Source organism: Erithacus rubecula (assembly GCF_903797595.1).
Source record: "Erithacus rubecula genome assembly, chromosome: 11".
NCBI classification, from domain to species: Eukaryota; Metazoa; Chordata; class Aves; order Passeriformes; family Muscicapidae; genus Erithacus; species Erithacus rubecula.
In genome coordinates this window covers 15,036,419-15,059,442 of record NC_136663.1, presented here as the reverse complement: position 1 = coordinate 15,059,442, position 23,024 = coordinate 15,036,419, and the positions used below count along the sequence as shown (strand labels likewise).

The following is a 23,024-nucleotide window of genomic DNA, read 5'->3' as shown; positions in this document are numbered from 1 at the left end:
AAAGTTCAAGAAAAATATAACTGCATCAAAGTAGTTAGTGTTTTAAACAGAGATAATTTAGCTAAAGTTCAAGTGTAATACTGGAACTAAGCAAATAATGTAAGTATATTGTGAATACATAAACTGCAAGCTTAAAGGTTTCTGACCAGCTGGAGAATAAAATTTTAACTTTCAGGATAACAGAAATAAATAAGGTGAGATTGACTTTTTAAAAAGGATGTGCAAGTCAATTTGAGAGCAATATAAAAATTCTTCAAGGTAAGACATTTCACTTGTAATATACTCCCTGAATGTCAGATATGTTTTTTTTTTTTTAGGATATCTGGACTCATAATGCTTGTAAAAGCATTTATGCTAATGCTTTTGGCTTCTGTTGCCTTCTTAATGGGGGGGTTGTAATTACTTCTTGTTTGCTTTGTTTTTTAAACTTTGGAGATACCAAGCAGGAGACAGCTCATAAAACATGCTGCCTGTAAGTTTTTCATACTTAAATGTCTGGTTTTGTCCTGTTTGCTTATTTAAAATGGGCTTGAAGACTGTTTCTGATGGAGACTGCTGGACAGTGTGGTGTACAGTTCAGTTCTCAACATTATCTGGGGACTTCACTGAACAAATCCCATCAACTGAAGGTTTGCAGGGTATTAGTGACACCATTACTCTCACCACTGTATTTTGGCACAGTGTAAATAGTTGTAACTCTTCCCTATTCACCAGCCTTGACTGTTGTGGATAGTATGAGGTAAATGCATTAGAGAGTGGGGAGCTGCAAGGGTTCAGCAGGGCTTGTAGAATACTTAAAAATGTTTAGTGCAGAGAACTGGACTAAATCAAAAAGTTGTCTTTTCAATGAGATGAAAAGTGTTATGAAAAAGCAACAATTCTGTGCCCTCTTTGCTTAGAGTGTTGACAATTAGACTTTGGGCAAGGGCTAATGGGATCAGCAACTAGAGATTGTTCTAATCCAAATATTACTGCTGAGATACTGAAACTGATTGAAGTATGCAAGGCATGTAGTTTGGAATATGCTGTAGAAGTAATGGAATACCTTAGTTTTCATAACTTGAGTTAACTGCAGATGAAAGGTTTGCAACTTTTAACTATACACAACAAGCACTCCTCTTTAGTCTGTATTCACTGATTTTAGGTTTGTGAGATTCCAGATAAACTGAAGATCTTGTATTGTTTTGAGTCGTCCATATATTGAGCATAAACTGATACCATAGGTGTTTTGTTGATTAGATTTTAAAAATAGCTTTATTTTAAAAATTAATTCTTCACCTTGATTTTAAATGTTTTTGCCATGGAAATCTCTGCATTTGTTCCCACAATTGTTCATACAAATAGCATGGTTGCCTGAAAGCTGTGGTTTTGTGCTTTAGCATCAAAGCATTTCACTTGATAAATTTAGGCCCCTTATACAGAAATTAATATGGAGACCTACTACAGTCCTAAAATCAGCTGTTACAAGTGTAAGAAGATGCTACAATTGCAGGACCATCCTGAGTTCTGAAAGGCAGACACGATGTCCAGTTGAAATGTGTTAAGTTTTCCAAAGGCCCCTGTGAGAAATTTTCTGATATGTCATTGTCTTGTACAACTGCTTTAGATTCCCTGGTCGTATCTGATGGTCTTCTGTCAGTAATTAAATTGCCTTATACAAAAATACTCTGTAGGAGGGAAAGTCCCAAGGTTGTTCTTTGAGCTCCTCTGGTGTGAGGTTTAGGCATCTGTATGTGCTTTTGCTCACTGGGTCTTAATACAAGTTTGTATGTTGGATCACTGAACTTGAATTAGAAGACTGTTTGAGGAATATTTGTATTAAACTCCTGGTGAAGAAAATGGACCAAATGCATCATCCTGTTGACAAAGCTCTCTGTGCAATAGGCTCATAAACAGGCTTCTTCAATGTGGACCAGTTTTGCTTGATTGATCGTTCTATTTCTCCTGATTTGTTGTCCAGATGATGGAGCCTTCTGCATTGTTGCTTGTAACCATTGCTTTGTCTTGGTTGTTAAGGGGCAGTGCTTTCAGCGGCCACACTTGTATTTCTACATTTGATGGAAATTATGGTGTACATGCTTCTGATCAGGAAAATTCCAGTTATGACTGTGAAGTAGCTGCCGTAAATGAGAAACTGGGAAGTGGAGGTGAGGAAGGAGAAGAGTTATTATCTAACAGCAAAAAGGTTTTACTCTTAAGGGGTGTCCCTCCATTGCTGCCTTCCCTTCCCTTCCCTTCCTTGTCACCTGTGCCCAGAATGACCCCATCTTGAGAGGATTCAAATCTGGATTGATTGACATGACACTAGAAATTCTGTGATTGTAAAAGGGGGACAGAATGTTCTGTTATGTACTTCCCACCTCAGTAAGGGAGGACAGCTGTCCTTCGTCTCTTATCTAGAAATGTGAAAACTAGACTTGAACCCATTCAGTGTCTAAGTTTCAACTAATTTTAGATATTTAACGGGAATTGCAATGACTTGGTTTTCAGAATTACAGTAACTTTAAAGGTGTGTCAAATGGAACTATATAACTTAGAATTCCCCTAGTAAATAGTAATTGTCTTTCAGCTGGCTTCCTGCCTCTGGTTAGGGTATTTTGACTATAAACTTGTGTATAGTAAGCTTTTAATTTAAAGAATATGCAGAGTAATAGGTGGTCACCTTCTCCCTCTGTTCTGTGAACATTGAATATTTTCCAGTCATCTCAGTATTGGGAGGCCTAGAGGACAAGCTGGTTGTAGTAGTTCAAGCCAGTTCACTTTAAATGAACCTTTTTCCAGGTGAGTAACTGTGCTGAGCTTTCTCCTGAGCTTGCACATTACCACATCTTGGAGTAGAACTGCTTTTAAAAGGAGAGTAGGGGAACTAAGAAGTGGGACTCTGTGACTTACCTGAGTGCTGATATCCAGTCCCAGACCTTTTGAATCTACTACAACAACAGTTAAAATCGTCTGAATCACCAGTGCAACAAAGTTGTTGAAGCCAAACATCAAAGCATAACGCTCCATGCTGAGGTTGACAGCAATCTGAAACCTGACAGTGAATGCAGATTCACAAAACTGGAGAGCAAGGATGGGTGGATGCACTTTACTTATGGGAACAGTTTCATGTGGGCAGCACACTTTTCAAAGTACAAGGTCACTTCAGTCTTGGCTATTAAGCTTTATCAGCTTCATTTTGACAGAAATATCTTGGGTTTTTTCTGGCTTTGTGACTTTTGTGCATATTTTTTACCCTTGAGTGAATATTTTTGCTGAACACCTGTGTATGTTCATTGGATCACTTTGCAAATACTCATACATTGGTCAATGAACAGCCAAGTGCAGAAGCTTCCTTGTTCTGACTTGAAGTGTACTGTGGTAATGGTTAGGTCATATAATTTTACCTTTTTATACAGGCTAGAAGCAATATATACTGCTGTGATAACCTATCTAAATTTATATCTAGGGAAATTTCCAGTAAAATTTTGATAAATATAAAAATTTGATGCAGATTTAAATCAGTTTAGTTAGAACAGTTGTGTGTTGTACTTACGTTGCTATTGTTATAAGGAGCATATAGCAGGCTTTAAATACAAGGTAACCAGCATAACATGCCCAGATGTTGTCAGTGAAGTGCATAAGAAGCAGGGAACCAGCATCCAGTGCAGAGAAAATTCCCAAAGCCAGTTCTCCAGAGAAATCCCAGTTTACTTTAACATATCCAACTGCCATGGATGTTGCTGAACCTAAAAATTGAAAAAGTAATTAAAACTTCGAAATGTTGTCATTGAGAGCTGTTGTGTAATGGTCATTGCATCATGCCAGGAGCTCTTCAGTCTTGGTTACAGTGGGCTTTGGTAATGGTGTGGTTTATATTTCCTGTTAGGGGTGTGGGAGTCTTCCATCAGTTTAAATGTTTTCCTCCTTGCTTGGGCCCTTCATGGACTGAAGTGCTCTGGGAAAGTGCCTCATGCCTAAGGCTGGAGGCAGCAGTCCACAATCTACTGTTGTTCCTCCAGTTTTACACAACTATGAACAAGAGAAGAACAAGCACACAAAGTATTTTCTGCCAAAATAGGTGCAATGAGTTTAGTTACTTCATGTAAAGTTCTTTATGGAAAGAAAATATGTAGCGCCTCATGCTTGCTTTTTTTTAAAAATGGAAGTGCATTTTCAGTGTCTGGTGAAAAGCCTTATGCACTGCATTTGTTAATGCCTTTTTGGCCATCACAGGTAGCAGAACCCTTACTGGAGTCTATTACAGTGCAGCAATCCCCATGTTCTCAGGTGGGCTAACACAAAAACTGGACTTAGTTTGCTGGTTGTATGTGCTCTTCATCACAATTCAAAAATGGGAGCAAACCAATCCCTTTGGTACATCCCTGCCATGAGCACTTGTTCTCAGTGCTGTGATTGCCTTCTGTATTCTGAAATTTTGTCAGGTGCCAGAGAGTGTAAGTGCAAGAAAACCTTTGGGAACACTACGCAAAGCAGTAGTCAGAAGAAGAACCAGCCAGCTTAAAGTGTATTTGAGGGAGGAGTATGCAAGATATGTGATGTATTTACTTGGGCTTAAATACGTAGTATGAATAGCTGTAAACTTAAAGCTCTTAAAACATTTTGGCAGAATGAGCCTCCTCTAAGAAGGAAAAGCTTATTTGTATATGTTTTTAAGACTATTTTTAAGAGCCCACTGTAAAAGTTTATAGTAAAATCGTACTTTACACACTGTTTATTTCTGTTTACTTTAGTCCTTAAGGAGATGGAAAGACACCAATACATTGCTGAAGATCCCTCAGCCAAGGATGGGTTACAAGTACCTGCTAATAACTGCTTACCCAAAAAAGTTGCTATTGCTTTCGACAGCTCCGTTGTACACCGCAGAGCTGTGGGAGGGGGCTTCGCCAGTCCCACAGCACCTGGACATAATTCACCACCTGGTTAAAGCCGGCCGTGGCCAGATCCCACCACAGGGACCAGTAGAGGAGTTTGCGGGAGCCGTAGCAATCCCTCAGGTCCCTGGCCAGCTGCAGCAGCCGCTGAGCGTGTGTCCCTGGGGCCTGGCAGCGCCGGCCTGGGGCTGGGGGCTGGGGCCCCTGGCAGCAGCGCCGGGGCTCCTTTCCTGCGGGCAGCTCGAGGGCCCCTTGTCAGGCCTGGCACGGGCCCGGGGGCAGCTTTCCTGTGGAAGAACATGCTCCTCTGGGGCATGGGCAGGAAGAAGGCGCACAGGAACGCCAGGGACACGGAAGCCAAGGTCATGGCGTTGAGGTAGAAGTAGGAGACGTGCGCTAAGGACACCAGCAGCTGTCCCAGCACGGCGGCCACGGTGGCTGCCACCAGAGTGACGCTCCTGCAGTAGCTGGTGACCCTCTGGTAGTGCTGGGTGCTGACCACGCTGTAGATGTAGGCGTAATAGGCCACCTCGGTGGCTGTGACCATGCCGTAGAAGAATTCCACCACCTGCATGGCCAGCACTCCGTGTGCAAAGAGCAGCAGGAGCCAGGTGACGATGAGGCTGGTGCCCTGCAGGAGCAGCACGGGCTTGTAGCGCACGTAGTCCGTGAGCAGGAACACTGGGAAGAGGAGAGCGAGGTAGGAGTATGTCCAGACTGGCAGAATCTGGTTGGTAACCTAGAACAGGTTAAAAGAGGAAATGTTAAAAGAATTCAACAAAAAAGCTCCAAACCCCTTAACCATTTAAAATACCCTTTCAGATGGTTTTTGATGGTGTTAATGCTGAAGTGACATAGTTGTGATGATAGGGGACAGTGAATTTTGTGAACAGGGCAGGCTTAAACCTGGCTTTAAGTGACAAGACTGCTTTCACTGTGTAAGAACCAAAGACAGTGATGCTATGCTCTACTAAAGAAACAGATTGACTTAAAAATCAATTGCAGTAGAGGCCTATGAGGAGGGTGGATTTTGATGTGCAGCTCTTTAAAGCAATTGTAACTTTGTGTTGGAGGTAAATCTGTCTAGTTTCAAATCCTATTCCCTATAGTAGCTGAAAATGAAGGCCTGTTTTAGCTCTTTACGTGAGTCATTGTATATCCTTGGTCACCTCTTCCCCTTGGTAGGTATAGAAAAAGCATGTGCCTCTAAAAATGTGGAACTGGGACTGCACATAGCGTGTAACTGCTATTAGGGTACTGCACCTTCTATGTTTTTTCTGATTTAACGTGTAAGAAGTGAGGAAGTATTTCAGTAAGTTTAAATTGGACTTCAATACATTGATGCCCTGTGAAAAAATTCTTTCTCTTTTTTCTAAAACTGCTCTGAATTTAGGTTGGAAGGTGGTGTTTGTGGTTGCCACTAAAGCTCAGTGCTTGCCTGGGCAATTTGGGAACACCTGGAACAGGTATCCCTCTTAGATGGACATCACAAAGTGACCTTTTTCTCTGACTCTTAAGTTGCCTGTTTTAGGGAAGTCTTGATCCCCAAAATTGTGGGGCTTGCTGAGATATCCATTCCTGGTCTCTTATTTTCTGTTTAAGCAATTAGTCTGGAAAGGAACTGTATAAAATGCTGGAGGAATGCTTTTTACTTCTGAGCAGGTACTGTAGTGAGTTGCATGGTGAGCAGCAGGCTTACTGTGTCTTCTTTTGGTTTTCTGAACTTAGAGTTACCTCATGAAATTAACTCACTGGAGATGAGTTTGGCTGAAAGAGACAGTATCTGAACTATTCTTGTTTTTGAGTTAAGGAATCTTGCTGAAATCAGAATAAAGGCATTCTATGATGCTGTGTTGTTTATATAAGAAAAAATGCTTTCTTTTGTGGTTAAAAAAATAATAAAAATGGGGGAGAGAAAAAAATCTCCCTGACAACCTAAACCACAAATACCTTTTTTCAGCAGAAACATTGAGTTCACAGTGTGCTTGTAGATTCTGCCTTAACATTTGCTTCTGCACATCAGGAGTGACTGTTCTTCATATTAGCTGTATGTGGGTGTAGCAAGCCTCTGTTTTCTAATTATACTGTTAGCTCCATGACTCAACCACGTGTTAACCCTGTCCCCCTGTGATGGGAGGTGTACTCCTCAAGCAGCCCGTCCTGAGCACAGGAATGTAGCAAGGAAATCTGGAGTGCATGCTTTAGTCAAAACCCTATTGCTCTTAGTGTGAACCTAACCTCCACAGGTTAATGAATGCATGAAATATAGGGAATGTAGGAAATAAATTTGCAGCTCATAGGGTGAAGGCTGCTTAGCTTTCTTATGTTTTGAAATCAATGTTGTAATCAGTGTAATCAATTCCATGAAAAGTATAAATAAGTGTCTCCTCTTGGGTGGAGAGAGGAACTAGCCAACCTGATTTTGCAAAAAAAGTATCAACCACCAAAGGGGTTTCAAAGTCCTAGGAATGTAGGGACCTCCTGCCAAAGAGGTGACTCCTTACTCTTTTCCAGAAGCATCTTAAAAAGGGGTTCTAGATAAAATACACTTCATCTTCAGTTACTGCTGTAAGGCCTAATGCTTTAAGCATTTAGCTACTGCTTAAGAGAATAGTTACATACCTCTTCTATCGTGAGGTTTTTGTCTGGTCCTGTTAGATAGGGGGTGAGAAAAGATTCTGATGGCCTCATTGTGGTGAAAAATCCATTTGCACAGATGATCACCGTGGGATAAATCCAGCTGTGGCTTATGGGTCCCTTCCAGCAATCCATAGTCTACCTAAAAAAAAAAAGTGACAAAGGAGGAATAGATGTATAGATGTTCTTCACAGCTGGTAAAAATTAATTTTCAAGTTTGCTTGACTAAACCTACACTCACTTCTTGAAGCCATAACGACCAGTGAGGACTGTGGTGGTGGCATCCAGTGTAACTCAGATGTCTGGCAGGTGTGCCAGGTGTAACCAAACCACTGATCTCAAGCTCTCCTACACTGACCTGCACGCCTGGATCTCCTCTTAGGCAGGAACACCTCTTGCAGTTACTCCTGAGGCTGAGATTCTTTGCTGCAGCATATTCTTGGTGCTCAGTCTTGAAACCTTGACTAAGTCATATAAAGAACTTATAGCACATATTGCATAATCCTTTAGAAGGAAGCAGTTTTCTAAATCTGAGACTTGCAGTAGGTCTAAGCTGCACCCAGCCTTCTCTCTGAGAGGAGTTTGGAACCTAGTGACTTACCTGGGGGGGTCCCTCTGACAGTTTTACCTGGTCCTGTTGTCTCTGCAGTAACTCAAGCACACCTTCCTGTTGAGTCTTGTTAAACCACTGTCATATTTACCACTGGACTTTGCTATATTGATAAAGGGCATTGTCATTTGCCTTGTGTGTGAAGTGCATGGCTCCAGCTGTCCATGTACCTAAGCCAGCGTTCCCCTCACTGAACATGCATGGAATCACAGCTGCAGCTTGTAAATGAGCAACTGGGATCAAGGTGCATCAGCCCTGCTAAACTCTGTATTGTCTGTCAAAGGTTGTTCATAGTGATGTGCTCAGGACTGAGTGGCTGTGCTGTAGCAGAAGAATAAAGTTCCATTACAGTCTCATTTCTGAAAAAAAAAAAAAAATGAGTGGGTGAAGTGTGAGATTAAAGCTCACTCTGTGTGCTCAAGGAGGTTTTTTCTGTTTTGCAGCTTGAATACCCAGGACAAAATGACCATGCAAGCAGTCTTGATGGCAATAAAAGCCATCAGGCAGTTCAACCCGTTGCAACCTCAGTTTCTTCAAAATGCTTTAACACTCCCTGTGTTTATTGCACTCCAGTCACTGGAGAAGGTAAAGAAAGATGCAGAAACTATCTGCTCATGGTACCTGCTCAAACTTAGAATAGAGAACTGTTGACTTTCACTTTTGAAAGTGACAACCAAAAGGAAGGAAAGGCTTGTTTCTTCAGTGTAGTTGGCAGCAAGTTTATTTTACTTGTTTTCTGTTAAAAAATCAATTTCACTGATCCTGAAAGCAAGTGAAAGTATTTTCAATCACAAACAAATGAAAGTAAAGCACTAGCTGATATTTAATCATGCTGCTACAAGCTGTGTATCTTACTGTTGATTTCTACTCTATAGTAGGAACTTTTGAAAAAGTGCCTCTACTTGCACTGTGAGATAGTATTCATTAAAACTTAGTATGAATTGTATGTTATAAAGACAATATTTCTGTGACCTCAGAGGTACATTAGAAAAAGCAGCCATAACCTGGTAACTTGATTTTTAAAAATTGCCTCTGTCATCTTTCTCTTAAAAAATAATTGTAAATAAAATATAGTCTTTAATATTTTTATCTCAAGACCTTATTTGCAATGTGATAAAAATATAAAAATTAAGCCCTGGGCTGATCAGTATCATCTGCATAAATCTTGCATCACCTCCAAATGCACTGAGCAAGTAAGTAGGCAGCACACTCCCAAATAATTCCTGATGATGAATTACCTGTCAAGGCTCTGGCTGTGGTGTATTTGCTATGGATTCAGATGCAGTTCTTCCTAGGATGACTTTGTCTTCCAGAGAGGTCAGAAACCACCCTTTAAAGCTGTTGGTAGTCAGAAATTTCTGAAACTTTTTTTTTCTGAAAAGTTCTTTCAAAACTTGATAATATTTAAATAATAATAATAACGTGTCATAGCTGTTCTTTCTTGTAGAACTTGTCCATGACAATTGCAGGGAAAGCATTCTTTACGGGTTTTGTCTGCAAACTGAGTTCAATTTTTAAGATAAAACTTTAAGACTCAAAGTAGCTAATGATTAATAAAACCTGTTGTGACAAGAAAGCAATGATTGCATTCTTTCTGTTAATAAATACCTTTTAAAACTCTGGTCTCTGATTCATGGAAAGACAGAGCACCAGCTTTACAGTTGGGTCTAACAGTGTCCCTGTCGCATGCATAGCACAGAGACCTCTGGGCTTGTGGGGTCTGCTCTGACTGTCCTGGCTTTGCTGGGGCTTTGGGAGGTAGGACATCAAATGCTTCCTACTATTAGTTGGCCAGGAATTACTTCTGTGTAGGAGCAATGTGTCATTTAAGGACAAATGGATGAAATAAAACTGGTAAATCTAGGTTCTAAGGTAAAAAATTAACAGGCTTGCTTCAGAGAAATGCTGCTGCTTTGCTTTCCTTTATCCCCCCCCCTCTTTTTTTTTTTAAGACTGCACTGCTTATATCTTATGAGGCTCATCAGAGGCTGGAGTTCAACCTGAAGCCTGTTGGTAGGACATATATTGACCCTGGAAGCAGATGCCGAGACCCTGGCAGGAGGGGCCCTTTGTGAGCTTAACAGAGCCTGCCCTGGTCCTGCAGGCATGGAAGGTTCCCTCAGTGCTAAAGAGTGTGCTATAAGCAGGCAGGCAAGTGCTTGGGGGTGCTGGGCCTTCCTCTGCTCTTCATCCTCTTCCCTGGCCAAGGGCTTCTGAGGCAGGGAAAGAACCTTGGGAAGGGAAGGTGCTGCTGGCTCATGTTCCTCTGGTAGCCTACACAGTGCTTGGGCAATACCTGCATGCTTTGAATACAAACACACTATTTATTCCTTCCTTGTTTGCTCAAACTGGCCTTTATCAGCTTGCTGGACTGTATCTTCATGGAAGATTTGTGCCCAAACCCACTAATGTTTCAAAGGTAATTAGGTGTGTGTTTAGAGGGGGTTGCAGCTATGGGGAGGAAATGTGCCCAGCTCTGGAGTTCCATGTTTGCATGGAAACCTTTAACATACTGGAAGAAAGGCAAACAATATTAAAAGCTGCTAGGAGAAGTGGATGTGATGAGAATTTCCTTCTCCCACAGAACTAGACAGCCTGTGGTTCCAGTCTCCTTGTAACCTGTCAAGTCTCAACTATTTTCCTCTCTAGATTGGTTGTGTGTATGCAGGTACACAAACAGGTACACGTGTACATCTTACTCTTTTAGAAATCTCTGATTGCTGGGTGAGTTCTGATTTGAAGCTGGAAATCCAAGATAACACAAGGCCTTGTCTTTTTTCTCTTACACTCCTAAGAGCTGCCTTGTTCCTCCCCTATTTTCCCCATAATGCTTCCTGACAACTTCCAACCTTAGAATAATTATTTTGGAGATTAGAGAGAATAGGAATGGATTCTTTTTTTCTTTAAAGTTTTATCTGTTTCCTGAAGATGTTTTTTTCTAAAGCTGCAAGCCAAATACATAGTGTCTGCTTGTTCTTTGCTTTTCAGTGGCATCCTACAGACAGAGCAGTCAGCTCTAGCCAGAACATAAGAAATGGAGCTGAAAATATGAATCTTTTAATTAAAACACAAACTCTTCCTAACTTCTAGTGGGGGACTGACATCTAGTTCTAAACTGAGTGCCTCAAAGGAAGAGTGCTACTCACAAGGAAGAATGAAAAAAAAAATAGTCCTTGCTGTCCTGGATTCTATCCCTGTTTGTTCAGGCAGGAGCATCATGCCCTTAGTTCTGCACTAAGAATGTCACTGGAGACTAAGTACATCTCTCACTTTTATGACTGCATTGGTTAAACTGTTCTGCTTAGAGCCAGTTTACAACAATGTCCTCACATTGCACAGCAGCACAAATGTACAAAAAGCCAAAAAAATTAGCCAGGTTCATTTTGTCAGATCCTTCTACTTCTTCTTGTGACTTGAAAAAAATTGCTTCTGTCCTGCCTGCCCTTGCCTCTGGGCACTTTATCTAGTTGCAGTGTGTGACAATGGTATGAAGAGCTGGTATGTCTGTACAAATGATAGCTTGTGTCTTTACAGGAAAAATACAATTCTGTAAATGCTAACTGTTTTTTATTAGTTAGATGTAGATATTGGAAGCTAGAAGCAAACAGCAGTACAGAAATAACTTCAGCATATGGATATAGTTCATATTAAATTAGACATTTACTATGCAAACTCATTTCTAGTCTCTTTTTTCTTTTCCTGGACTGTCTTTTGGACTAAATTAGCTGTAGGATTTGAAGCTTCTTGACAAACTCTGAGATGCTGATCCTGTCAAATTCTTGGCCAAGATCAGAGGCACTCAAAAGTACACATGATGCTCACTGTTTGTTTCAGTTATAAATCTTCTTGGATATTTCTGTTATTCTGGAATTCTCCTGTGTGGAATCAGCTAAATTTCTCCACAATGTCCTTCTCTGGTTTTAGTCTGTGCTACATAATCCCCTTCACATTATTTCTTTTCCTGCTGAGAGGAAGATAGTCAGTCCTGAATTTAATTTTACTGGAAGCACAAGCAAAGGAGTTGTGCTCTTGCATTTTGCTTGGACTCTGAAATTATTTCTCAGCAGAGGTTGCTGTGAAGTCAGCACAGGGTTTGTAGCTCTCAAATGTGGGCCAAGCAACAACTGTGATGTAGCAGTGCTGCAGTGCAGCTCCTGGGATGGGTTGTGCAAGCCCTGCTTTTTGCAGCCTGTGTGGGATGAGACAGGAGGAGCTGGTTCCCCATCTGCCTGTACTGGGTGTGAAAGAATAGAAGGATGCACACATGATCTTTTCTTCCTTGGTTCAGAACAAAGGTTGTGCAAAGGGGAGTCAGATCTTCAGCCACTACATCAGCAAATGTGAGAAGCAGCTTTGGCAGCACCATATTGAGGAGCTACAATGAGCAATGCAGGGTGAACTCTGCTCTCTGCCATCATGCATGGGAAAATGCAGAGGTGGTTGCTCAGATTCTGTGTATAAATTATTGCCCTTGAGCTCTTTATACACGTGTAAATAAGAATATAAAGCAACTTATCTTTTATTCTTGGCACAGTGCCATTCTGGAGAGTTCTCTGCTGGCATATGTTATGCTGAAATGCTGGAATGATTCAGCGTAGCTGTTCAGGGCTGAGTTGAACGTTCTTCTTGCACTGCTCTTCCCTGCATGCTGCTCTTCTTCCCTGCTGGGAGCCCTTCTCCTTGGAGAAGCCCTTCTCCAGCCTGCCTGCCTCCTACAGCCGTGTCCTGTAGCTTGTGACAATCTGCTCTCTTGACTCGTGCTCAGCCTGGTTCAGCTGCTCTGTGCAAGACCTCACTATCCTTTGGCATTTGTATGAGATCAGCACACAAATGCTTCTGATCATGAAAATCCCATGTATGACTGCGAAGTAGCTGCCATAAATTAAAAACTGGGAGAGGAGGAGAAAAAGGCAGAAAAATTAATGAAAAACACATTAGAGAAATGCTGCCTCTTCTGAAGATGACAGTCACTCTGATTTTCTTTACTTGTGTTCTGGCAGTTTCTCTACACTTGAGTTTTTGCTTTGTGATTAAGCAAAATCTCAGCTTTTCCAGTATACAGCAAATAAGTGTGAAATGAAGAACTGCCCCTTTCTTGCATTCCTTATTTCTTTGAATAAATGTCAGAGGAGAGAGAGATGAAAACAGGATTTTTTTTTTTTCCTATTAGTGCAAAATGTAGAAGTAGCTTCATTACCCATGTGGTCATGAATAATCTGTGTGAAGACCCTGAGTTCATCCTTGTTTTGCTTTTGCACTTTTCAGTAACTGTCAGCACAATGGCTTCAGTGAATACACTGTGATTTTATATCAGTATTTCCAACAACAGTGACAAAGCTATTTATGAAGTCCTACATATTCCTGTCTTTAATTTTAAAGATTTAATGTTTGCTTCAATCTTTACTCTTTCAAAGTCACTTTTGCCTTCTCTATGTAGAGTGCAATAAGCTTTAGTCTTCTTCAGACCCATTAGAATAGAAAGCTGCCCCAGCTGAGAGCCCATCTGAGACAATGCAGAAGTCAGTAAGTTTGGGTTGACTGAAGTTATGGACACAGTTGTGAGATAGGATATCCCATCCCAAATGAAGTGCCCAAGCTATGGGTAGAAGACTCCATTGTGCATGTTGAGAAACAGACCAACAGTTTGCTTCCAGTTGAGCTGGAATTAAAAGTTACTTGAGCTGAAATAACTCAAATAATCCAGACTGTGCCTCATAGTCCTGAACTCCCATTCTGCATCTGACAAAACCAGTCTGAGCTTTTCGGAAGAGAGGATGTTGTTTGGTGTCCCATTACTACTGAAACTGGTTGGATGGCAGGGCCTGGTTAGTAATGTTCTGGTGTATCTCCCTGTAAAGTCACAGACCAGCATCTCTAATCTTAAATGCATGAAAAGGCAAAAGGGAAGAATGACAACAAATAATGATGAATGATGATGAAGGATGACAAGGGAAGAACAAGATGTCTGGATTTCTATAGAGGAAAGATAATTAAGTTTTCCTTTGGCATAGGAATGTTGAAGATGGCTTGGCTGAGCAGCAAATAGGAAGTAAGGTACCTGCACTTACTTGAGTCACTATGTCCAGTCCCAGGCCTCTTGAATCTACAACAAGTATTGTGAGAATGGTCTGAATCAGCAGGGCAATGAAGTTGTTGAATCCAAAAATCAGAGCATAGCGTTCCATGCTCAGATTGACAGCGATCTGGAACCTAATGGGAAACTGGCAGGTCAGTCACTTCCCACTGGGAAAGCTATTGCTGTCTATCAGTCAATGAAGAGAAAATGATTCATGGAGATGGTGAATCAAGGACAGAGTTTGTTTATTTGCTTCCCTGCTTTCTCTAAAAAAAGCAAAACGTCTGGAGTACCATAGTGTATTTTAATGTTTTTTTTGAGCTTCATGGGCTGCTTTTCTAACCCCTTCTTTCAGACAATCAGGTAGAATGTCAGTTCTCTGTCCCCTTTCCATTTGTTCCTTCTCTGCCTGCACAGACTGTGCCAGACAGGCTGTAAAGGGTCCAGGCTGGAAACTTTCAGAAACCTGCCAGGCAAATCTGTGACCTGCTCTGGTACTGGAAGCAGTTCTGCCCTGTCTGGAAGGTCACTGTGTATCTCTTGTAACTGAGCTTTCTGTGGTGACAAGTCACGTTTTACTTTGTGATTTGACAGTGGAGGTAACACGCTGCTTGTTTCTGTCAAGAGCCTGTAGATTTTTACTTGCATTATCTTTTTTGAAAATAATCAGAACATCTTTCCTTGCAATATATATCTGCAAACTTTCTGTACAAACAAAAGGGTGTTATTCCTTCAGGACTAATTTTCAATGATTTTAGCTTGGAAGATTTTTGCAAGATTTTACTTTGTTGGGGAGATTTTAGAATGTGTTGAAATAGTTCAGGTATAATTCACTATAATGTAGTAACAATCTACGAAAATGACAAGAGCTCACTTGGCTTTGTTCAAGATGGGCATAACCTTACCATACATTATAATGGTAGCAATTTTTTAAAATGGTATCTGATTAATTTTGGAATTTGACACAAAATGCAGCCAGTATTTTTGTTAATGAAATTTTGTGGTGTGTCTAAAGACATTCCAAACCAGAAAATAACTGAAGCATTAACATTTTATATTTATTACACAGGATAAAATATTTGTTATTAATATTATTTATACATTTGTATTTCTGACATCAGAATAGCTTGGTTTCCTGTGGGATCTCATTTCAGTTTATATGTCTGATGTTCCCTTTTATTCCTTCTTTAAATCTTAAGATCATTAATGATTATATGTATAAAATTATGTTGGGGAGCACTTTATGTGGAGTCTTTTCCTGCATTCATGCAGTTCATGGTATGCTAAAAGGTTTGTCAGTAGAGGGTTTAGGTATATGGTTATCCTAAAGGAGGGCTGTCAAGGTATGCTTCTCCCTATTGTGCACTTTGCATCTTTCATGCCAGGAAGGAAGAAAATGGCTTCTACATTTTGCTGTTACCATTGCCTTTAGTAATAACATTACCTTGTACCTTGTTTAATTTCTGCTTTGGTAAATGTTTGATGTTCTTTCGACAATTTTTCTTTCCTGGTTGTTTGGAAGAATGAAAACAACATAGCCAGACATTTAAATGTCCTTGTCCTTACCTAAACAGTTATGTCTAGAGTTATGTCAGCTACCTCTGAGGAAAAGGATGCACAAAGAAAACTCAAAGTAGGGTCAGTATTCTGTGCATGATGGCAGCATGGTGATGTTTTGTACTTACGTTGCAATTGTCAGAAGGAGCACATAGCATGCCTTGAAAATGAGATATCCAGCATAACATGCCCAGATGTTGGTAGAGAAGTGCATGAGAAACAGACAGCCTGCATCTATTGCAGAGAAGAACCCTAAGGCCAGTTCTCCAAAATGGTCCCAGTTAATCTTCATATATTGTACTAGGAAAGATGTTACTGAGCCTAGAAAAAGAGAAAAAATATGAGTAAATATTGTATCTGTTCCACAGCCTGCATGACCAAGCCTTGCCACATTCACATGCCAAAAGGCAATGCTGAATAATGAAGTGATCTGAATTTTGAAAGCATTTCTGATGACTTCTGCAGCTGTGCAGATGGATGATCATCTTAAGACAACTGCATATATCAAGTCTCTGCCATTCTGTTCTTAGTGTTTTATTCCACTTCACAGGATAAACTGTAATGTAGAAGGATTCATTATTTAGGTGTCTGTACATAGCATGTGTCTCTGGGGAGAGAATTAGGAACATGGTTTGGAGTTCAAGAAGGAAATTCTTTTCACCTTCTCCTAGCTCACTGCACAGCTAGGCTAGTAATCCTTCTTTTGTGACAGTTTAGCTCTGTGCACCTCATAGAGGGGGTAAATTGTCAAAAAAAGTGAGTTTCGAGGCATCAAGGAGGTATATACAAGGAATGAGAAAGGAGAGGTTTGCTTTTAGTGGGTACCCCAAAAGATGCATCTGTTGCAAAGATAAGTCACGTGACTGCCCATCTTGGGGGTCCCAGACAATTAAAAAACTTCTATGCTTATACACTGAGACACAGGCAAGTGCACAAGAGAGAAAAATTCATCAAGGAGTAGATGGGAGGGCTTCTAGTTCATTATTCACCTGGTCTATTTAGCTGCCTACTGCAAGAATAGTATCTGTTTCTTCTTAATGACTTAAGGGTGACTTGAATGACCAGGCGTGGTGCAGGCATGTTTATTTTTCCTGATAGAACACACCCCCACGTCTTGTGCAAGTTCTTTGCAATAGCACAATGTGAGGCAAGCAGGGTGGTATCCTCTGATGTTACCTTTTGATAACCTCACTTTGCTTGTGTGGTACGAGCATCTGCTCCTGGTACAAAAGTGGAATGGTTCACATCAGTATTGCAAGGATTCATGGGGTCTTTTTTCCCATGAAAATCTTTGTATCTAGCAATGACTAAAATTTTTCCATTTTGTCTGTTTGCACAAGGGTATTTCACTAGAAAAACATATTAACAGGAGGATTATGTTCTTTTTGGGCAAAATTTTATGGAAAATTCTCTCATCTGTGTGAGCTGATAGCATTGCTATGGGAAAAGTGCAATATTGTTTTGAGGAAAAAAACCACCCAAAAGCCTCATACAGAGAAACAGCGGTGCTTCTGAATGGATTTACCAGCTAGATGTGATGTCTGTGTGACTTGCACGCTTTCTGCATACTGGTAAGATACAGTTATTTCTCTGGTACTAAAGAAAAACCAACATAACTCACATTTGAACTGTTGAACATCAAAGACCTAGTTCTGGACTGCACAGGGTGTGCACTGGCTCCCTGGAGCGCCTGCACTGGAATAGCACTTTGAAAGTTTACTCAAGTGAAACTTCAGAGGCTCTCAGTGTGATCCACGTTTGACTTACTCAGGAAGGTTGCTATTGCTTCGACAGCTCCGTTGTACACCGCAGAGCTGTGGGAGGGGGCTCGCCAGTCCCACAGCACCTGGACATAATTCACCACCTGGTTAAAGCCGGCCGTGGCCAGAGCCCACCACAGGGACCAGTAGAGGAGTTTGCGGGAGCCGTAGCAATCCCTCAGGTCCCTGGCCAGCTGCAGCAGCACGCTGAGCGTGTGTCCCTGGGGCCTGGCAGCGCCAGCCTGGGGCTGGGGGCTGGGGCCCCTGGCAGCAGCGCCGGGGCTCCTTTCCTGCGGGCAGCTCGAGGGCCCCTTGTCAGGCCCTGGCACGGGCCCGGGGGCAGCTTTCCTGTGGAAGAACATGCTCCTCTGGGGCATGGGCAGGAAGAAGGCGCACAGGAACGCCAGGGACACGGAAGCCAAGGTCATGGCGTTGAGGTAGAAGTAGGAGACGTGCGCTAAGGACACCAGCAGCTGTCCCAGCACGGCGGCCACGGTGGCTGCCACCAGAGTGACGCTCCTGCAGTAGCTGGTGACCCTCTGGTAGTGCTGGGTGCTGACCACGCTGTAGATGTAGGCGTAATAGGCCACCTCGGTGGCTGTGACCATGCCGTAGAAGAATTCCACCACCTGCATGGCCAGCACTCCGTGTGCAAAGAGCAGCAGGAGCCAGGTGACGATGAGGCTGGTGCCCTGCAGGAGCAGCACGGGCTTGTAGCGCACGTAGTCCGTGAGCAGGAACACTGGGAAGAGGAGAGCGAGGTAGGAGTATGTCCAGACTGGCAGAATCTGGTTGGTAACCTAGAACAGAAATGTCAGTGTTTTTGTTGTTGAGGGAAGCAAGTTCATGTATTTTAAATGGAGCTGTAGAGTTTTCTCTGAAGGAATTCATGAAATATATAACCACATTCAATCAGCATGGGACTGTTGGGCAGGCAAATGGATCTTGGATCCATTAAATGGATCTTTTATTTATACAGTCTGCTGCAAATTGTAACCTGCCAGAACTGGTTAAAGTTGTGCTTTTTTTTTTATTTTTATCTTTTAAAAAAACTTTAAATATTGTTTTCCCTTTCTATTTTCACTGCTTCAGTTAAAAGAAATAATAGAATAAATTTATACCTCATCCGTGGTCAGGTTTTTATCTGGTCCTGTTAGATAGGGTGTTAGGAAAGGTTCTGATGGTTTCATCATGTAGAAGAATCCATAGAGGCAGAGGATCAGGGTGGGAAAAGCCCAGGTGTTGGTTTTCTCTTGCTTCCAGCAGCTCATGGCCTCTGCAGCAAAGCTGAGGAGAAAGTTTGTTAAATAATGATACTGCCCATGCAAGTGAAAAGAGATCTTGTAATTCATTTATACTTCGTGGTTTCTCATACCAAGGAGTGCTCTTTAGAGGTTGACAGTTCAAAATCATTTTTTATTTATAATGTTAAAATGAACAGCTATTCCTTACATTTGTCTGCTGCTCTTTTTGTAGACAGTGCATAAAAAATGAATTGGAAGATCCTTAACTCAGAGACAAACGACCCTGTCATTCCATCTGCACTGACCAAGATAAACACAGGAAAATCCTTTCTAGATGTGGCCGAAGACAGCTGAGCACTGAGATTTCCCCTGACACTGTTACTGATCACAGCCAAGCACCTTGTTGAATGACAAGGGTAACTATGGAGCCTAGCAGATATGAGCTGCTAATAAATACAAAAAAGATGTCAAGCCAGACTTCCATCTGGAATTATCAGCATGAGAAGTCCATTTTGGATACAGGCATCTTATTTTCCATTTATAAAAGTGGTCACAGAAGGTAAACAGTCCATGCTAAAATGAAATGAAGCTGATATGTTTGTTCTTGTCTCTAGATGAGGTGATGGAATAAATTAAAATTTGCAACTCTGCTGGACAGAGCCCAAACAGAAGTCAAAATGGGTATAATGGGGGCATGCAAAGGAAATAGGCAGTAAGTTAATATCCATATTCATGTTAGTATAGGCAATGTCAAGAATCTTAATGTGTGCAGTTTATATTTTGGAACCCTTTGGAGTTTGCTTATTAGCAGATGGGATTTCTATTACTCTGCTTTTGGCTTTTATCTATTTCCCTCCTGATAACTCTTTCTTTTTTTTTAGAAAAAAAACCTGAATCTTATGAAAACCTTTAAGTACTGTTTTTTCACAAACTTTTTTTTTTAAAAGGTGAAGGAAGGTCTATTCAGCCCAAACCAGTTGTGTTCTGATGAGTGCATTACTCCAGGTTGGATGGGCAGAGGATCCTTTTTCATATAGGATGTGATATGTTTACAGCAGCAGGCATTATGCATCTTTTTTTCTTTTCTAACTTAATGTTCTGACAGACATTTTACTGCCAGCCTGACGCACTAAGAAATGGGTGCAGATCAAAGGGAATTTGAATTACTTCCTTTGCTGCATAAGGGCTGAAAGCATGGGCATGACAGGATTTCCACAGAAAGGAGCCCAGCTCTGTGTCAGCTCTGCAGTGTGAACCACTAGATGGCAAGGTGACCCCAGCAAGGCAAAAGGAGCTGGCCATGGCTGAGAGACACTGAGTGCTGCAGAAAGGAAGCATTCCTGCCCCTCCTTCCTCCCTAGGTGTTGTAACATCAGTCTGCTGCAAACGTGGCTTTGGCAGGACCAGTTTGGGCCCTGCCCAGGATCATGATCACTGAGTCACCATAACATCCCCTGGCTCTCCTCTCACGTGTAATCATTAAAGCCATCCAGCACCCCAGTGCCATGGGAATGCTTTGAGTGATTCTGAGAAAGGCATCGGCAAGAGTGGGCTGGAGAGGTCTCTGTGACATTTGTACAAGTCAGCTCTGGGGCGTAGCCAGGGCATATTTTTCCCTTCCCAGCCTAGATTCTCTGCTTTGATCTGTTTCAGTCCTGCCCTGTTTGCTCAGCCCCCCAGCAGGCTGTGTGACACAAGGGCAGCAAGTCCCATGTAGCCTGTCAACGTGTCCTGCACCTTGGGAGGTGAGTGGGGCAAGCTGCTGCCTCTGCAGGGCTCACAGGGTGCCTGTGCTGCCCCTCGGCTGCTGCCCAGGGGAGCAGGAATTCATGGCTTCACCCCTACACAGAAGAACTTCAGGTGTGCCTGTGGTCACTGCATCCCTACAGTGCCAGCACATGCACTCTTTAGGGCTTTGGGCTAGACCTGTACCTCTAATCTGCACTTTTGTTCTTTGAGGTGCCAGTGTTAGGCTGGTAGGGAAAGTTGAGTGACAAGTCTCCTACTTGATATAAGGACCTGTGCAGGAAAAAAAAACAACCTGTCACTGGTGCTGAGCTGGGAAGGGCAGTGGGCTGAGAGCTCTGAGGGACAGCCCACTCTGCCCTTGGGGAGTGGGAGATGGTGTCACCTCACCAGCCCTGGAGTTTGTGTTGCACTCACACCCCAGCCCTTGGCCAGCAGTGAGCCCCCTCCAGCTCTGCAGCTGCTGTACAAGCCCTCCTTTCTGCATTCCTAATCATAAACCTCTGACAACCAGAACTCTGCCTTGGTGCTTGAGGGGGAAGGATCCAATTTGCTCCCAGTTCAGTCATCCCATGTGGTCAATTTGTCTTTTATAAATCTATGTTTTTGTTCACTTTGGAAGAGATTTTAGGATGCCTTGATGTTGTTCTGCAACAAAACAATCCTCAGTTTCTTTTTTCCTTCAGCAATTCTTGGTGTAAGAGCTGTCAGCTCTTCTACACACAGCCTAACAGAGCCCCCCAGCTCCCCATTGAATTGTTCTCTTCTTTCCTTTCCTCCCACTTTCCCTTGTCATTGTAGGATTTCATATTTCTAAAGTTCATATATGATCATACCTTCTGTGCAGGAGCTCTTCCTTTCTTATTTCCAAGGGAAAAGCCTCCTTTTAGTGTTCCCAATCTTACTTCTGGTTGTCCCATGTGTATTGCAGCTACCGGACTCTGTTTAGCTTTTGTGCTTTTCCTGTTCTTCTGGTATTACAGTTTGCTCTGACACCTCCTTTGGAATGGCTGGAAAGCCAGCCTCCAGCTGGCTTTCTTTCAGCACCCTTAAAGGAACAGCCAAACAATCTTGGCTTGTTTTTGCCCCAAGGCAGCAGTGAATCAAGACCCAAACTACAGTTTAGTGCCTGACTGGCACTAAATCAATAGAGGTAGTTCTGTTCCCAAAGAATTTTGGGCCTATTTGACAGAATGTGTGGCTTGGGAGTCATCTGTGCCTCAAAGTGTCCCATATTAAAGAGGGAGCAGTAGCTGTGCGTGGGTAGTTACAGAGGTGAGGGTGAGCAAATACCACTGCTGTAAGGTTGCAATGTATCCACACCACCTACATGGGGTTTCAAGCTATTCTGAAAAATTTAAAAGTTAAAATTAAAATACCCTGCTCTGCTTCCTCTTGACTTATTTGCTGGCAAATTTGTCAGATCTTTTGCTTAGGCAGGTTCTCACAGTGCTGCTGAAGATGGGGATAGCTGCCCTATAGCCAGCTTCAGAAGATTCTGTGGGACTCACAACAGCAAAGTATACTCTGTGAAATGTACAGATTTTCACAAAAAATATGTATACAAATCTAGATCCACTCCCACCCTGGTCCCACAGCATGTAAGTCTGGAGTAAGAGGAATGTAATAATTATTCAGGAATATGACCAGTAGAGTAGGAAAAATTGTAAATATTTGTAAATAACAGTGAATTATTCAACCAGAGTAAGGCAGCATCTTGGTTCAAACACAGTAAAATGGAACAGTAACTTTATGTACATGAATATGCAAAAGGTATGACATTCCTTGCTGGGTCAAAGGAGTGTCTCAGGTCAGCCACCTTTGTCTAGAATCTTGATCAGATTTTGCAGCCTTTGCCTTCTACCCCTCAACAGTCAATATTACAGGATTAGTGATGTTAGAGGGGCCATCCCTGCCTCTTGCCTTTATAACTTGTTTGTTGGCCTTTCTCCATGAAACTGATGCCTTAAGTTTTAGCTTTCATATTTTCCAGATTCTGTACTGTATTAGTAAATAACTCTGAACTTCATATAAAGTGTCAGCAAGTTCTCTTCACAGTTTAACTAGACAAAACAATCCTTATCCAGCCTGAGAACCAAGGACACCCTTGCAGCTTTGGGCCCAAAAAGTGTAAACAACAGTGAATTGAGGAGAGCAATCTGGGAGGATGGGACTGCATAACCTGAAGCTGTAATTGGACAATCAACCCCAATATGTAAATGGATCAAAACTTATAAAAGTGTGAAAATTTGTGACATGCCATCCATCTTGGGTGTAGCCATGGCTGGGCTCTTGTACTGCCCAAGGTGTATCCTTTTTAAAAAATACCTACTTTATTCCTCTAACATTGTCTAGCCTCTGCTCTAGGTGGCCTCTCACAGGCATCAAAACCATCTCCTCCTGCCTGGGACAGTGCTGTACACTGATGGAGTCATAGAACATCTTGAACTGGGAGGAATCCATGGGAATCATCATGTCCCATTTCTTCCTCCTCACAGGACTATCCCAAACTGAACCATG

At 42.0% G+C, this 23,024-nt stretch overlaps 2 protein-coding genes across 2 annotated transcripts; both read right to left on the bottom strand.

Moving 5' to 3' along the window:
* Positions 1-340: 340 nt before the first annotated feature.
* On the bottom strand, positions 341-10,370 carry LOC306806320 (thiamine transporter 2-like). The gene is given in 10 exon segments (XM_079314930.1): positions 341-2,134; positions 2,893-3,034; positions 3,536-3,728; positions 4,821-4,839; positions 4,841-4,888; positions 4,890-5,020; positions 5,023-5,133; positions 5,136-5,613; positions 7,497-7,653; positions 9,360-10,370. Coding segments are annotated over 9 exon segments (1,395 nt in total). The 5' UTR covers positions 7,647-7,653; positions 9,360-10,370; the 3' UTR covers positions 341-2,011.
* On the bottom strand, positions 10,370-21,677 carry LOC306806319 (thiamine transporter 2-like). Its single transcript, XM_079314929.1, has 6 exons — positions 21,341-21,677; positions 18,636-18,801; positions 17,522-18,314; positions 15,883-16,075; positions 14,190-14,331; positions 10,370-13,010 (listed from the first exon to the last, which is right to left on the bottom strand). The coding sequence occupies exons 2-6, from the start codon at positions 18,783-18,785 to the stop codon at positions 12,834-12,836; spliced, it is 1,455 nt and encodes a 484-aa protein (XP_079171055.1). The 5' UTR covers positions 18,786-18,801; positions 21,341-21,677; the 3' UTR covers positions 10,370-12,833.
* Between the last annotated feature and the right edge of the window lie 1,347 nt (positions 21,678-23,024).

What these genes read in the sequence shown, in the direction of transcription:
- LOC306806319 (XM_079314929.1), bottom strand. Translation starts at nt 18,785, where the DNA reads ATGAGCTGCTGGAAGCAAGAGAAAACCAACACCTGGGCTTTTCCCACC. An exon ending in AAAACCTGACCACGGATGAG is followed by an intron (nt 18,315 to 18,635) that starts GTATAAATTTAT and finishes TTTCTGTTCTAG; the next exon opens with GTTACCAACCAGATTCTGCC. An exon ending in GACTGGACATAGTGACTCAA is followed by an intron (nt 13,011 to 14,189) that starts GTAAGTGCAGGT and finishes CTCCTCTCCCAG; the next exon opens with TTTTTAATTTATGGCAGCTA.